This window comes from Esox lucius, chromosome 13, assembly GCF_011004845.1.
Source record: "Esox lucius isolate fEsoLuc1 chromosome 13, fEsoLuc1.pri, whole genome shotgun sequence".
Lineage (NCBI taxonomy): Eukaryota > Metazoa > Chordata > Actinopteri > Esociformes > Esocidae > Esox > Esox lucius.
In genome coordinates this window covers 20,187,049-20,204,642 of record NC_047581.1, presented here as the reverse complement: position 1 = coordinate 20,204,642, position 17,594 = coordinate 20,187,049, and the positions used below count along the sequence as shown (strand labels likewise).

The window sequence follows — 17,594 nt, the reverse complement described above, 5'->3', positions numbered from 1 at the left end:
TGTGATGACGAACCGGGTCTACTCCTAGTGTTAGTCAGACCAGGGCTCCTCTGCCTAATTGGTCACAGTTTTCCCATCATGCACTGCCACTCAGCACTACCTTTTGAAGTGGAGCGGAGGGCCCTCGCCTCCTGTCCCCATGGCAACAGCATGACCAATGACAGTGCGGCTGCACTCCCCCGGCCGGGTAGAGTGGCTAATTGCAAGGGTGTGGGAGAAGCATGCTCCGTCACCGCCAGCGCCAAGACGTGCCCGTGTACACACCCGCTTACTCCTCCCTCTGGTCACCTAATGGTGCTGCGGTCTGAACCTCTTCCTGTCTCCTGCGCTCCTCCAACTGTTGCCCTGCCAGGCCCTCTTCTACATAGCCAATTACTTTTTTCTGTCCTGAAATGGATACCTTGGGTTTTTTGCGAAGGCGTCCTTTAACCTTTAAGTCTATAGTGTCGGCTGCCATTTCACCTTTAGACGGCACGCAAAGAGCTTTTTCGTGAGTTAATCTGCCTGGGGAAGTAGATAAATGGCCTCATTGGCGAAACCCCTGAAGAATCCCTTTAACTCTCCCTCCCTCCCCCACACTCCACCCTCATGTTGACTCACACAGGCAGATGATTCGGCAGCGTTTACAACGCCTTGTGATGGGAGGGAGGTGACGGGAGCGGGAGAGTGCTTGTCTAGAGCAGAGCGCTGGAATGTGACGGCAGTCTCTCGCTCCCTCAAACACATGGATACAATACCGTCGTCCGTTCCTCCCTGTCAAAAGGCTGCGCTGTGAGGCATATTAGGGAATATTAGTTTTTCAAGCGTGAGCTCTGATGAGAAGGAGACCAATTCCCGGAGCTGTATTAAATCCCACAGCAACCGACTCTCTGAACATCAAAAGCAGACTGGGTGTGAGAGAGGCAGAGTTGGGGGGGGGGGGGGGGGTGAGGGGCTGTTTTTTTTAATTCCACCCCAAACCGATAACAAAAAGCAGTATTTATAATGCTAATGAATTCACCCCTGCAAATAAAATGAAATGCCTCTGCTGAAATGGAGGGGGTGTGAGGGTGGCTTATTCAGGCCTCTGTTCTTTACGCATGAGTAGGTGAAGCTGCTGAAGTAATTACAACGCTTATTAAACAGGCCGTGCATAAAGTCCCTCAATTAGTTGCATTGCACTAGCTGGCTAGACTATGGAATCCGAAGGAGCTACTCTGGGATGTATGGAAGGGTGGGCTGTCATACTGGGCATTGTCCTCTCCGTACGGATTCATAACGGACAGGCTGCTGTTTGGTCCAGGATGTTTGATCAAATGATGACCTGGAAAAGTGTCATTCTGTCTGGTTCATTCATTTATACTTCTCTCAAGTCACTTGACTCCTGAGATTGAACAAATTATATTGTCGATTTAGAAATTCTATTATTATTGCTTTGGTTGGTTGACTTAGATTTTAGGTAGATCATCTATATAATTGACTGTGTCTTTCAGCAAACAACATGGCTAACAGTCTTTTGCCCTCTAGCATGTTTAACTGTGCTTTGGATGAACCTCTGAACTTGCCTTCTTACCGACTAGGTCCTCTCAACACCTAACACCTGGCAAGCAGATATGGACAACCATCTCCTTTCTTAGCCGGAGTATATCTGTAGTAACTGTCTGTGTCTCCTCTCTCCTTAGATCTCTGTGAAGTGCAGAGCCCCAGAAGTATCCCAGTGTGTGTTCCAGTGCTGTGAAGCAGTGCTGAAGAACTGAACTCCTCACTGGGCTGAAGTGGGAGGGGGAGCAACCAGAGGCATGGAGACTGACCCTGACTGTATAGAGCTACTTTGGACCCCCAAAGCCCCTGGCCCTGTCCTCTGCTCCCCTTCTTCTTGACCTTCTGAAGGGTCCTTTCACATAGAATGTCTAACCCTGCTGTCTGTCAACCTCTCTGAGGGACCTGGTTTCTGTTGGTCCTCCCTGGGGGACCTGGTTTCTGTTGGTCCTCCCTGGGGGACCTGGTTTCTGTTGGTCCTCCCTGGGGGACCTGGTTTCTGTTGGTCCTCCCTGGGGGACCTGGTTTCTGTTGGTCCTCCCTGGGGGACCTGGTTTCTGTTGGTCCTCCCTGGGGGACCTGGTTTCTGTTGGTCCTCCCTGGGGGACCTGGTTTCTGTTGGTCCTCCCTGGGGGACCTGGTTTCTGTTGGTCCTCCCTGGGGGACCTGGTCTCTGTTGGTCCTCCCTGGGGGACCTGGTCTCTGTTGGTCCTCCCTGGGGGACCTGGTCTCTGTTGGTCCTCCCTGGGGGACCTGGTCTCTGTTGGTCCTCCCTGGGGGACGTGGTCTCTGTTGGTCCTCCCTGGGGGACCTGGTCTCTGTTGGTCCTCCCTGGGGGACCTGGTCTCTGTTGGTCCTCCCTGGGGGACCTGGTCTCTGTTGGTCCTCCCTGGGGGACCTGGTCTCTGTTGGTCCTCCCTGGGGGACCTGGTTTCTGTTGGTCCTCCCTGGGGGACCTGGTCTCTGTCTTCTCTCTCTGTCATCTACTTTTACACCCTTTTGTTCAGAACCTCTGTTTGATTTCAAAACTGCTGAGGCTTTTGGCCCACAGGTTCCTAATGCTTTCAATAGAGCAACTCTTTCACTCAGAGTTCAGACTCTGGCCTTTGTGTTCACTTTGAACCTGTGGTTTTCTGTGAATAAAATGTTATCACCCCACAAACTTTTAATCGACTGAGACATAACCTCCTGCTGCTCTCCAGTCCACCCCCCTCCCATGAGCCTCTAGTCTGAGACTCCTGGGAGGGCTGTTTGACGGGTGTGGTTAGAGGACACTGAGGCTGTAATGTGAAGGGCTCCTGATCACGTGACCATTTCTTGTTTTCCTCTGACTGCCACATCTGTTCATGATTCTCACCTCGTCTCTCTGCAAATGAGGACCTATATTTAGTGTGTGCAATCAACAGTTCCATCTCCACTCTCAGTATACCTTTCGGTGCTTTACATTTAAATGTGATCATAACGATTGGTACATTTCCCTGATAAACACCTTGTGTTTGTGTTCTGTTACCCAACTCGGCTGTCAATGTCTCCACTCCCTCTGGTTCCTTTTTTATTTTTAAAGGGTATGGGAGTTTCCTGCCAGGAAGTGACACTAACTGCCGTGTGTGTGTGTGTGTGTGTGTGTGTGTGTGTGTGTGTGTGTGTGTGTGTGTGTGTGTGTGTGTGTGTGTGTGTGTGTGTGTGTGTGTGTGTGTGTGTGTGTGTGTGTGTGTGTGTGTGTGTGTGTGTGTGTGTGTGTGTGTGTGTGTGTGTGTGTGTGTGTGTGTGTGTGTGTGTGTGTGTGTGTGTGTGTGTCGGTTGTTTTTTCATGGTGTGCCCAATAGGGTTGTCTGTGTTGTGCAGAAGCTCTCGTGTGTGTGTGGTGTTTGTGTGTTAGCTCCGGAGTGTTTCCATGACGGTCAAGGCAATGTCATACATCTCACTACTACATACAGACCTTCCTCTCCCTAAAGTCGTGCACCTTTATTCTTTAAAATCATTCCATTATGTATTTGTCGTTTCTTTGTGTTGTAATTGGAGTTTAACTCTGGGCATACCGTTGGTGGGGGAGGGACACAGATTACGGGGTTTTTGTTTCTGCTGTGCTCTGTCAGTCAGGGCTGCTGGGACTGCTTTCCCTTCCTCCCTTCGCTCCCTCAGTCATGAAGAGGCTTAAACCACCTGTATGTTAAATATGTTACCTGTATAGAAAACAACTAACTGTATAGGTAGGACATCATGAATTCTTTGTATAATGAAAATGAGAAGAACTCACCATTCTGTAATACCTAGTGTCTTTCTGGAAAATGAATTGAATATTTAAACATTGGCGTTGTTGAATCCAAAGCCTCTGGACCCGTTTTAGAGCAGGTGTCTAACAACAGTCTTACTGCTCTCAGATGAGTACATTTACTTGGTGTGTGCGTGTCTCGAAAGCTGATTTGTGTGTGATGCGAAGCTGTAAAATAGCTGGTGAAGGAGAAATAAGATGTTTTTTGACTGTGTACATCATTTGAACAGAACTATTAAAAATCGGATTCACAAATGACTTGTTTTCTTTTTTCTAAATTCACAGGATATCAATCAAGAATGGTGTTACCACATTGTTTGTGCTGTTTCAGTATTACCTAGGATGCTTGCATAATGTTAGGCATTGTTAAAGGAAATCGAAAGGGAAATGCGATCTGAGCCTCGCCAAATCCTGGCCACCTAGGCATACTGTGCTTGATGGACAGTAGTACAGGCCAGAAACACAACTTAAATATTTTTGTACTGCCAACTGAGCATGAACTGGTTTCTTTAAAATACAGATTATTGAACTAGAACCACTACTATTTTACAACCATAAACATTAGCTTGCAAGCATGCCAAATTTATTTTTGGGAATGTTTTTTTCTAATTTGGTATTTGGGTGTGTGACTTCACTGAAGTGTTATTACCCTGATATTTGATCATCCTATAATAAGAAATGTTGCACAAGGCTGGCCAGGAGTGCTGTAGCGCCCCCTTTCTGGAGCAGCACAGCTGGAGTGGGGGGGCGGGGGGTGTAATTATGTGCTCATCAACTGGCCAAGGACTTGATCACTGATATTGATTTAACCCAAGTGGTGTGGGTGGAATGAGTGTGGAATAAAGACTCAGTGATATATCTTTGCTGTTGTGTTTTTTTAGCCAATGATATTAGGTTCTGAAATCAGAATGAGGCACTGTATGCCCTCAGCAGAGATGGAGCCAGAACTATAGGATTTAGGCAGCAACTAAGTCTTCCTTCTATAGTTATAGTTTACAACATCAACACACCACTATCTGTCCTAGTTATGAAGTGAATTTAAACCTCTACTGCACACATTTTGATTTTAGATTGGGACAATTATTTTCTTGGATTATCTAGGATCACTTATCATGCATAATGGATTTTTAGGAGTAGTCTGCCCCCCCCCCCAGCACTCAAAAATATTTTGTTTCCTCAGGGCAACACTGTGCGACAAGGGTACTAAAACACAAAGAAAACTCATGATTTTCCTGAAAATATATTTAATGAGAAAAGGAAGAAAAAAACACTTTCAGATCTGTATGTGACACATAACTAACCTGAAACATAATGAAGATCACACAACAATGTGAACCAATTACTCAAAGTGTAATCAGCAGCGTCTAGTCTACTTCAGCATTGCAAACTCGTTCCATGTGAAACTTTAAAGAGCAATTGCTTTCGCAAGTGAAACAAAAATGTGCATTACGTTTCTTGCACTAAACCTTTGGTGTGCCTGTACACCCAGGAACTCTGCACCTTTGTTGTCACTCCTGACTGGCCAGTGTGATGTGTAGTCCAAGTAGACATCTGCACATTTGCCTCGATTGCACATTTAAGATGCAATCCATTTGTACCTGCATAACTATTTATCCCACTTGTAATATACACTATGCTTAATACTTGTTAATGTTTATGCCCTACTTGCCTTCATTGCACATATAGATTTGCCATCCGTGCTGCATATACCTTCATTGCACATCTATACATTCCACTTGTAACCTACATATACATAATTATTTTAATACACATAAAAGTGGGTGCTCATTTTCTGCCCTCTTCTATTTGCACTTCTGGTTAGATGCTAACTGCATTTTGTTGTACTTTACTTGTACTTGTTCAATGACAATAAAGTTGAATCCAATCTAATCTGAAATTGGGATTGAGGCAGTGAGTCCCTGCCTTTTCTTCTTCTCCGCGTAGTCTTGGGAGAGCCCACCACTTGGATGGTCTCTCTTCCGCTCCAAGTCCTTGCTGCACTTGCACAGGCCCTGTGCAATGTGAGATATGAAGGCATACAGCCTCATGTACTTGTTCATATTCATGTAGAGGACTCTGCATTTCATACAAAAACAGCCAAAATAAAAACAGCTCAGAATCCATGAAAGTAGACATAAGAAAATTAAGGAATGTCCCTAACAGCCTGATAAGGATCTGTACTTCCTCCATAGAATAATTGAGCTAACGCACGTCTATTTTCTGTGAAGAACCATTGATATGATGACAATGAACAAAGCTATAATATTACATAGAATTACATGTTCTACATGGAGCATGATTTGCGCCATGAAAAGTAGCCCTTGCTGCCTAACCTTGCCCTGAGGCAACACAAAGAAAAGATGAATTTCTGAATGGATAAAAAACTAAATCTTGCCAAAACGTAGACTAAATCTCTAGACATTCATACACACAGATGCATTTTTTATTTACATATTATATTAATTTAGACATGCTAAATATTCAATTGATCTTACCTGTTGATCACCCCATGTCACCACAAGGTTGCTTTTCATAAAAGGATGTCCCGCCTCCAAATGATGTGTGATGGACGCTCCCATATATTATTGGATTCCTCTTGAACATGTTTACAAGCATTGTGATTGGTAGAAATAATTTTTTAAAATCTGATATGGGTATGGGGGTTAAAAACGTTTTGTGTTGCCTGAGGGCAACAATGTACAGTAGAGGGTTAAGTTAATGAACAGGGGCAGCTAACTATTCATACAAAGAACTGCATTATTTATGGGCGCACTGGTGCGTAAGTCTGGTTTTAACCTAGTCTCCAGGCTGTCAAATTTGGGCGGAAACGTCTGTCTGACACTTAACTCAGCGTCACAGCTCACGCTTGCGTCAGCCAGGCTATGTACATAAAGGCCTGTGACTTTTATGGAAATATAACCAGTTTCATATTAACTTGAAGGAGCGCGCCGGTCAAATGACCACCGCACTGAAATTGCAGGGTGGCTTGGTGAGGGATATTTACTCTGTTATAGACTAGAATCGGTTGTCAGTCTTTTTTCGTCTTCTAAACCAATAATTGTTTTTGCAAGGTGGTCCTTTAATATAGACTATTCCATTACACCTGTCACCTGGTTGGACTTTGACTAGTCGAATTATGTTCTAAAATATTAAAGATATATTGATGCGCATTCCCTTGGAGATAATTGTTGTTCGAATTTTAAAGAACTATTTGTCATGCCCCTCTGTGGAATGTGAATATTTTCTTTATGGTTTGTTCGATAGTATATTTTGACTAATTAACTGCCCTTGACTTCCTTGGGCTTTAAAAATAACCTTACTTAAAAAAAAAAAATGATTGTAAAATCTTCATAATCCGCTCCGCAGCAAACAACTCTGTGTAGGCTATCGTTTTTAACAATGTGGCGACTTCATAATGGTTGATGCGACATGAACGCACCCTGCATTACTTCAGTCAATGTCCCACTATGGCTGTATCCATCACTGAAATGGCAGCAGCACGTTATTGTCACTCTCCTTCTCCCGGCTCGTTTTTGTGAATTCATACAGACAGACAAAGAGTGAAGAAGCAGGGTTTCATTGTTGGCAACACAGGCTACATTGAATGCGTTTACTGAAAGTACAAGGAAAGCATTCTTTTTTATGACCGCCGCTGCTTTAGGAGCAAGTGCAGTAACTAGACTGGATGTGAATTGTAATGGTGGTGTACCATAATAAATAATATGTGACACCCTAATTGCCACGCACGGTATTGTTATTGATGAGGAGGACTCATCCGTTATCCCACACTTAGCTTTTGGTCACCCATCAGTCAATTGCGCTTGTGCCTTGCGCTCAATGAAATCGTAAATGGGCCATTTTGACCCTTCATGGGAACCTCCTTTAAGAATTCTGTTTTCATGAGGGAAAAAATATAAATTTGGTAGACACGTCGCTGACCATCTCATGTGACAGTCTACATCATTCGTGCTTCAATTGAAGTACCATATTTGCCCTCTAAATTGTAGCTCTTTACACAATATTCTTGCGCGATTGTTATTGTAATTGGTAACAGGCACATAAATAAATGATAATTATTATCAAAGCATACACATTTAATCACAGAAAAAGCATTTGGACGCACACACAAGCACTCAAGGCACGCGCACGCCGTACGGACAGACGCACCAGTGCGCTGAGAGATACATTAATTTGATGTCCATGCAGCATTTGGTTGCCTGTATGTTTTCGGATTGTCTTCCAACCTGAATTACTAACTGCGTTTTGTCGTTGTGAATAGCAGATTATTTTCATTCACTAGCACGTGGGAATCAATCTGTAGCTACGAAGCTGGTGGTTTAGTGCCTCTCCAAGGCTTTGGTGAGTGCAAGGAGTCAGTATTGCTGCATCGGCTGGAGATGAGAGGTGCGGAGAGAATATTTGTACAGACTGAAAATCCATAAGAAAAGCAATAATGGTCTTGTTTGCTTTGAGAGAAATTATACAGTGAATGAGATTATGTTACTGTGGAAATTTCGAGGACGGACTTTACGCTCCCTCATAGGGGACGAGGTCGCAGGGGATTGTTCCCCTGAAGATTAGCAAACAGTTTCTTCTTATCCTTATGGAATGCGGACACGTTACAAAAATTCCTTCCCCATTTATTGATTTTTGGACATTTTTAGGACTATTCATCGATAAACATCAGGGATTGTTTTTCCATCGAATTGACACAGAATGGATATCAGCGAACGTAACAGTTTAAAACCCTGCTATTGAAGACTGATGACTTGACCTTTATTTTCCTAATTAAGGTTAGGTTTAGTCTAATTTCATTCCGGTCTTTGGACAGCAGAAATAAGTAATGAATAGACTGTTTACTTCGAGGTAAAATGTTTCTACTTTGACCTATGTCAGAACAGCAGCAGCGTTAATAGCTTATTCACGAATCAGCTCTGAGGACAATCTTTGGCGAGTTGCAAATTGGTTTATTGTCGCTGTCCATGGTGCTGATGTTCCAGGAATGGTGGAGACGCTAAGTATCGCTGTTATTGGAGCTCCCGGAGTCGGGAAAACTTCAATAATCCGTCAATTTATTTATAATGACTTCTCAGAGGTTTACACTCCCACCAGAGCCAGGTATGTGTACAGGCCCTCTGTCATTTTGAACGGTAACATGTACGACTTGAAGATTTTGGATCTCCCGCCAATTTCATCATTCCCCTCCAGCTCCAGCCAGGTAAGATACAACTTCCATTTGGGGTTTAATTTTTTCATGAGAAGCAGAATAACGTTCTCTAAGTGTTTGGCTCATCGTGTCTGAAATACATTTTTTGACAAACTGTTCTCCAAACTTAACATGTTTGCATTAGTATAGGGTATAAAAAAGTTTTGAGTAGAATTTTTGAGTAGAAAGTAGAATTGTTCATGGATTTAAATTTTTGGGGGTGGGTACAGGGTTACATGCATGGTGTGCTATAAGTTTACATGCAGTGATATACACACCTATGGGCCAGACTGATTTTGGGCCATGGAAAGTTTGCTGCTGGATCGTCTGGTCTTGACATGAAAAAATGTTTCTACTAGTATTCATCACTCAGGATGACAAATCAATAGTCTCAGCACATCCCAGTCTGTAAAATAGTAGGAAATATCTAACTCCTGAAACATCTTTGTGAAAAAAATCACATACACAACCTATGCTGATCGTTTGGACTGACCATTAAATCTGACATTGAAGTGTGTCCCAAAAACAGTCCCTCCCATACCTTCCACAGACATAATTGACATGCAATAATATAATTTAAAAAATTACTTTCACTAAGCAAGATTTGTATTCAATTGAACTTAAGTGAGGTCAGTAAATAGCATTTGGACAAATTTCTTTGTTATTAAAATAGACCCTTTTTTCTTTAGCCAGGTAGCAGCAGATACAGTAGTGAGCCAGGAAAGGTAGACTTAAGTTGATTTAAATGTAGCATTCTGTCAAGTCTTGTTGCTATGAGGTAGGAATTCACTTTGCAGGGCAGATGAACATGGTATCACAATATATAGCAACTGAGGTCTATTAAATCAAATGAGTGGATGTGCTTGTTTTCTGTCTGTGTGCCCCAGTTCGTGGTGCATACAATTTGGGAACACATGCACTAGATGACTGATAGGGGGCAATATTCTGAAGTCACTGATTCCACGAGTGGGTCTGAAGATAATTCTCTTCTCAATCTTTGTTAGCCATGTTTATATTAAATATTAGCGACAACAATATAACTGTGCAATATAACACCATATATCTTTGTCGAGGTTGCACAAAAACATGGTTATTGATGTAGTTGTCAACCCCTGTGTTGAGAAATTTGTGTTTCTAAGAGCATCAAACACTAATAACCACAAAGTGAATGGCATGTAACTAGTGTTACTGACACCATAGAAACTGACTGTGGGTTTGTTGTTGGTTTGCGCATTTGACCATGCCAGCAACATCATGAGTTTGCTAACAGATAACATGGTTTCAGGGATGAGAGTTTCAGTACGGGGTGAACCGTTATAAATCAGGGCATGTGGAGAAATGCTATCTGTTTGAGAGCACACTTCATTGCTCATTTGTAGTTGGGAAAAAAACAGGATACGGAGCAGAACAGACCAATATTGTAGTTTTAGTCACATAGCGATAGTTACGTAGTCATGTAGCCTACATTTTTCCAAAAACAGATAAGAAAAATATTTGACTTAAAATATTCCTAATCCTGTCATTCTACAGAACATTTGAGGACCCTTATCACTATTTAGCCTTATCTGATTTAACTATCTGCAAGCAAAGACTAGGTCTTTGGGAGAAGTGTACAGTCTATGGGTGCTTAGCAACGAGTAAGCCTTAAAAAAGTGCATCTGCATCAGAAAAACTAAATTGTAAAATAACTAACTTATCTAGACTAAGTGGCTTGCTTGCTTGCCACTAGAGCTCCCCAAATTTGTACCCAAATAATACCCAAATTTGCACACTGTCAGCTCCTATTATAGTGACTCTTGAGTACCAACCAGCACACACAGAAGAGAATGAGAACACTAAACTCTGATGAAGGCCTTGGGGCTGATACATAAGTGAATTAACAACCAACACAGATACAAGCAAGAACAATGTGCTGGTTCCTCTTTTATTCAGATTTATATTACTTTTTAGAGAACAAGTACCTTAAATAAGTTAGACTGGAAGTACAACTGACATTTAGAATTTTGAACCACTAAAATATTAAAATATATTCCTTTTCCAACAAACTGTATGAATGATGATGATATTCTTTTTTCACTTTAACTAAGCCCAAAAATCTGTTTTGCCTTGAAGAATAACATTTTTACTGGTAGTTACTCTTCCCCCAAGTTACATAAAGCACATGGACATTTTCATCTATACATATTGTTTTCCTTAATACCATTTAAGCAGTACATTTTATATGATGCTCTTTAGAGCAGTAGTTGCTATGGAAACTAAGGTCATGAGTTTAGTGATAAGCCCAGGTTACAGGTTACGTATTATGTGTTTAAAAAATACACACACACATGCAGTCTCTGCCTCACTCTTTCTGGGCTCCTCAGCCTTATTCCACCCTCTGGCACAGGAAGGGATGTGAATCTATCCATATGTTGTGCTTGTAGAACTTAATAAGTAAGTCATTATTGGCTTTTTACAACTGGACCACCTACCAGATGGCACCCAGCTGTCCAGCTTCAGGGCACGTGCGCCTGGCCTTGGTGATGGAGGCTGTCTGCTTGGTTCCTGGCAGTTCTGAGAGGAATGTTGTGTGCTCTAATCAGGAGATGGAACTGGAAGCACGCAAGCGATTTGACTTTGTTAGATTTGGCACGCAGTGTCACAGCCCTTTACAGCTCTTAAGTGCTTGCACTCGTCTCCTGCTCTCTTTTTATTGCCTTATCTACTCCTCAGTTTAGATAACTGACACAGTCTAACACAGATGTGTAGATTCTAAAAGAGTGTGTGTACACTACTCTATATGTGGCTAAAGGTGTTGATGAATGTCTAATTGCATCACACCTGCATTCCAGGTCAACATTTTTGAGAAATTAAGGGTGGCTCCCAAACGTCTCACCTAAAAAGTTAAAATGTCAATTGTTCATCTCTCGTTAAGTGGATTTACTTTTTCTTAACTGTAACCCAACTTCTTCTACCCACAAGCTGTGGCAAGGACCTTTTGGATACTGGTCATATGGTGGACAATATCCATATTCTTAGAATGGAATTGTCTGCTACAGAAGGTTTAAAAAAGCTACAGAAAACCCCTTGACAGTTGTTAATAATAAACCTTTAGAAAGGCAAACACTAACATTGTCACATGTTATATTGCAGCTCAGCCCTGGTTAAAATTGTGTGTTACATTTTAGATTGGTCAGAATTCCAGGTCTCCCTTTCATTTCCAAAGTCATGTTGGTCAAGTCTACCACAAAACTCTCCAGATTCTCCTCAGCCAAACCAATGTCTTTCTTTACACCAGGGAACAAACTGGTTGGGTTTACCTTCCTGAAAGAGCATTTCCATTTGATTTGACACAGCATGTGAAATACAGAACAGATTTGTTCTGTATAGGTTTGCCCGGTACCAGTGTTTAGATTGTACTTTGTTGGTAGAACCTTTAACCTGGCCTTAGCAGTAAAGTGGAATGAAACGGATGGGTCATCAGAGGCCAAAATAGTGAGTTTCCCTGTAGCGCTGCTGTACCTGCATCAGCCATATACCAAGGAATGATTTCTGCAATGTCGACTGAGGTGTTCCATCGTGAGTGACAGAAGTACACACACACGTTATTCTGCTAGGTAATACTTTTTTCAGGGCCAATGTATTTCACTTAATAATCCTATTTTCACTGACCCCTAACCCGAAATCTAACCCTAAACCTCAATATAACACTAACCTTAAACCCAAGCCCAAAATAGCCTTTTTCATCGTGAAGATTCTCCACAAATATAGTAAAACACAAACACATAATTCCATGCACCGTCCTTTGTTTTTCTCATTGTATATGCACATAATTACTGAACTCTCCACATCATAAATGTTTTTGGTATTTTGTTTCAATGATTTTGGGTGATAAACCCTTTGAGAACAGAGCCAGTCAAAGCATCATAAGGAGCGTAGTTAGCATTCTACGGCATTCTGGAAATTATTCTGAGGAATCATTGTATAATTTTCTAGGAGGAATCATATTGGGATTCAGAAGAAGGAATCATTCTACAATTCAATACAGTTTTAGAAAGCACTAGGAGGTAGATGTGTATTACAGATCACAATTAGTTTTGTGTCCATACCGATGTGGTTGTGAACTGGGTACAGCGCCAGGTGGAGACAGCCCTGAACGCCCCCGCACAGAACGAGAACAGATGGGCCATGTTGTCCAAATAGGGTAAGTGACACGTAGTTCCCAGTAAGTCTTTCTTGACTTGTCCTTCCATGTTATTACGCCCTGAGCTGAAGCCATGCAGGCTGATCACAACGAGGGTGGTGTGAAAATGGTCTGGGAGCTTTGGTATTTCCTGCCAGGTACTTCCACAGTGGCACTGTTCATTTGTTGGTTTTCAGTTTGGGGTTTCCTGTGTCTGGGACCAGGGATATAATTAGTTTGGGGTGTTCTGTCTCTGGCATCAGGGAGATAATTAGTTTGGGGTGTTCTGTTTCTGGCATCAGGGAGATAACTAGCTTGGGGTGTTCTGTCTCTGGCATCAGGGAGATAATTAGCTTGGGGTGTTCTGTCTCTGGCATCAGGGAGATACTTAGCTTGGGGTGTTCTGTCTCTGGCATCAGGGAGATAATTAGTTTGGGGTGTTAGGGCTCTGGCATCAGGGAGATAATTAGTTTGGGGTGTTCTGTCTCTGGCATCAGGGGGATAATTAGTTTGGGGTGTTCTGTCTCTGGCATCAGGGAGATAATTAGTTTGGGGTGTTCTGTTTCTGGTATCAGGGAGATACTTAGCTTGGGGTGTTCTGTCTCTGGGACCAATACCTCTATAGAACAGCTCTTGGTAAGTCTATTAATGATGAATATCTGCAAGGAGATGAAAAGCAGCATGTTTGGTAAAGCTGAGGTTTTTATCAGATTTAGGCTCATCCACTTTCACTTGGCTGGGTTCCTTCATGCTCAGTAGATCCATTACTTTGTTTACTAGCAATGTGTTTATTATAGCCGGCAGTAGATGTGTCCCTCTGGGTCAGCTCAGTAGTGAACCTGGCCAGATCTCTTGGATAAATGCAGCTCTCCTGCTGGGTCAGTCACCAACAGGTCATCCACAACCCATTTTCTCACACTTCCTTTCAGCATCACTGATGTTTTTGTGACTTCAGTTTGCTTTGCTCTCTATTTATTCACCGCTCCCATCTGCATATTTAAACATTTCTGGTGTGCCTAATTCTGGGTCGTCATCTCTGATCATTTGAATTAGATAAAAAATGTTTTACTCTACTATCATTGAAAGTAGGGAAAGATAGAGTAGACAGGCAGGCCTTCTTCAGCCTCCTCAAGAAGTACAGGCGCTGCTGTGCCTTTTTGACCAGGGCTGAGGTGTTGAGGGACCAGGAAAGGTCCTTGGAGATGTGGACACCTAGGAATTTGAAGCTGGACACACCCTCCACCTCAGTGCCATCGATGAGAACTGGGGCGTGACTGCAGTCTTTAGACCCCCTATTATCCACAATGAACTCTTTGGTTTTCTTTGCATTGAGAGCCAGGTTGTTATCAGCGCTCCATGACGCCAGGCACTTGACCTCCTCCCTGTTGGCTGACTCATCATTGTCACTGATCAGGCCTACCACCGTGGTGTGGTCTGCAAACTTGAGGATGATGTTGGAGCTGTGTACAGGAACGCAGTCGTGGGTGAAGAGGGAGTACAGGAGGGGGCTCAGCATGCAGCCTTGTGGAACACCAGTGTTCAGTATCAGGGTGGAGGAGATGAAGTTGTCTAACCTGACAGACTGAGATCTATTGGTTAGGAAGTCCAGGTGCAGAGAAAGGGGTTGATCCCTAGGTCATGGAGTTTGTTGACCAGCCTACAGGGGATGACAGTGTTGAATGCTGAGCTAAAGTCTATGAATAGCATTCTCACATAAGTGTTGGTTTTGTCCAGGTGGGTCAGGGCAGAGTGTAAAGCTGTGGAGATGGTGTGCTCTGTAGACCTGTTTGACCAGTAGGCTGGTAGGGATCCAGTGTTGGAGGGAGGCAGGACTTGAGGTGGGCCAGAACTAATCTTTTGAAGCACTTCATGATTATGGGGGTGAGTGCGACAGGTCGAACGTCATTCAGGCTAGATGCAGGATACTGCTTCGGCACTGGCACAATGATTGTGGTCTTGAAGCACGTGGGGACAACCGCCAGGGCCAGTGACAGGTTGAAAATGTCAGTGAAGACCTCAGCCAGCTGCCCAGCACATTTTCTGAGCACCCGCCATCAGGACCAGCGGCCTTTCGTGCATTCACCCTGCTCAGTGCAGACAACACATCTGCGGTGAATAGACTGAGGGGGGGGACATTCAGCTTTTATGGCTGGCTCTTTGTTGTCCCTGTCGAAGCTGGCGTAGAACCTGTTAAACTTGTTGGTGATGGTGATGGTCGCTGGCTATGGGGGTGGGGTTATTTGGCCAGTAGTCTGTGATGGTTTGGATGCCCTGTCACATACACAGAGGATCAGAGTTGTTGTTGAAGTGCTCGTTGATCTGCAGTTTATGGTCATTTTTAGCCAACTTGATGCCCCTTTTCAGGTTTGGCCCTGGATGAGCTCACATAGTGTAGTGGTTAGCTATTCAACTGTTATTGTATGGACGAACATCTACAGTAATCTTTGTAAAAAAGTACACTTTAGTTCAGTTAATACATTTTCTGTTGCCCATGTTATTTCAGTAAAAATGTAATGGCATTTGGAGACTACAGTTGTGCTCAACATTTTTCAAACCCTTTGAGAATTAGTAATATATGTGCCATTTGTAAAGAAAACATAAGTAAGCAGGCAAAACACGTCTTTTCATTCTTATGGGATTCACATTCAACTGTAGGTCATAACAGAATGGCACAATCATAAAACAAAACATGGCAACATAGATAAAAATAAACTGACCCCTGTTAAAAAATCTGCATACCTTTAGTTCTTAATATTGTGTATTGCCCCCTTTAGCATCTATGACAGTGTGTAGTTTTTTGTAATAGTTGTCTATGAGGCCCCACCTTTTTGCAGGTGGTATAGCTGCTTATTCGTCTTGGCAAAATGCCTCCAGGTAATGAGAAGTCTTTGGTCTTGCATGAACCCCATGTTTGAGATCTCCTCAGAGTGGCTTGATGATATTAAGGTCAGGAGACTGTGATGGCCATTCCAGAACCTTCACCTTTTTCTGCTGTAACTACTGGAGGGTCAACCTGGCCTTGTGCTAAGGGTCATTGTCGTGCTGGAAAGTCCAAGATCGTTCCATGTGTAGCTTTTGTGCAGAAGAATGCAAATTGTCTGTCAGTATTTACTGATCACATGCTGCATTCATCTTGCCATACATTTTCATGAGATTTCCTGTGACATTAGAGCTCATACACCAGTGAGCCACAACCATGCTTCACAGTAGGCATGGTATTCTGTTCATAGGCCTTATTGACCCCTCTCCAAACAAACAAGCTCTATTTTGGTCTCGTCTCTCCAAATTATAGTGTGCCAGAAGCTGTGAGGCGTGTCAAGGTGTTGTCAGGGCATATTAACGGCTTTTTTTTGGCAACTCGACCATGCAGCTCATTTTTGTTCAAGTATCGTCGTATTGTGCTCCTTGAAACAACCACACCATCTTTTTCCAGAGCAGCCTGTATTTCTCCTGAATTTACCTGTGGGTTTTTCTTTGTATCGCCAACAATTCTTCTGGTAGTTTTGGTTGAAACCTTTCTTGATCTACCTGACCTTGGCTTGGTATCAAGAGATCCCTGAATGTTCCACTTCTTAATAAGTGATTGAACACTACTGACTGGCATTTGCAAGGCTTTGGATATCTTTTTATATCCTTTTCCATCTTAATTCCATGACCTTGCTACGCAGTTCTTTTGATAGTTATTTTCTGCTCCCCATGGCTCAGTAACTAGCCTGCTCAGTGCATCCACGTGAGAGCTAACAAACTCATTCACTATTTATACACAGACACTCATTGCAATTGAAAAAGCCACAGGTGTGGGAAATTAACCTTTAATTGTCATTTTCACCTGTGTGTGTCACCTTGTGTGTCTGTAACAAGGCCAAACATTCAAGGGAATGTAAACTTTTGATCAGGGCCATTTGGGTGATTTCTGTTATCATTATGATTTAAAAAGGAGCCAAACAACAATGTGATGATAAATGGTTTCATATGATCACTATCCCTAAATAAAATACATTTTTGTTTTGTATGATCAGTCATATTTTCAAAATCAATACCAAAATGTCAACATTTCTGTCAGGGTATGCAAACTTATGAGCACAACTGTATATGGAGGTGGAATGACTATCAGTAAGCCCTGTGGTCTTGTGGGATTATCCCTGACCTTCTATGTTTTGACCGCAGTTCAATTCTCCTCTCAGACATTCCAGTTTTTGTCTCACAGAAATATTTATCCACTCTGTACTTTTCAGCCATCGCACAACAATATATATCCACTCTGTAATACCATGAATCTCATATATTTAAGAGAATAATTGTGTTACATGATCCTTTTATACTGTTATTGTTTTCTAAAGAAACTAAATAAATCTTTGAAGGGACATATCTCAACGGGTACACTTTGTCCTAATTAGCATGGCTTGGTCTGGAATTTGCTTGGTGTACTGACAGCA

At 42.7% G+C, this 17,594-nt stretch overlaps 2 protein-coding genes across 8 annotated transcripts in view; both read left to right on the top strand.

Moving 5' to 3' along the window:
* The window catches only part of ap1b1 (adaptor related protein complex 1 subunit beta 1), a 32,736-nt gene extending 29,528 nt beyond the window's left edge, over positions 1 to 3,208 (top strand). For 4 of the 7 annotated variants that reach the window (XM_010898864.5, XM_034296421.1, XM_010898866.5 and 1 more), the window contains one exon: positions 1,662 to 1,736. In XM_010898864.5, the coding sequence (XP_010897166.2) occupies positions 1,662 to 1,736 (75 nt within the window). Of the gene's footprint in view, positions 1 to 1,661 lie in introns of all 7 variants that reach the window. The other 3 variants (XM_010898861.5, XM_010898862.5, XM_010898867.5) reach the window with 1 other exon arrangement.
* Positions 3,209 to 7,780: 4,572 nt separating this feature from the next.
* The window catches only part of rasl10a (RAS-like, family 10, member A), a 30,497-nt gene continuing 20,683 nt past the window's right edge, over positions 7,781 to 17,594 (top strand). Inside the window, exon 1 of the mRNA XM_010898868.4 lies at positions 7,781 to 9,008. Within this exon, the coding sequence (XP_010897170.1) occupies positions 8,793 to 9,008 (216 nt within the window). The 5' untranslated portion in view covers positions 7,781 to 8,792. The remainder of the gene's footprint in view (positions 9,009 to 17,594) is intronic.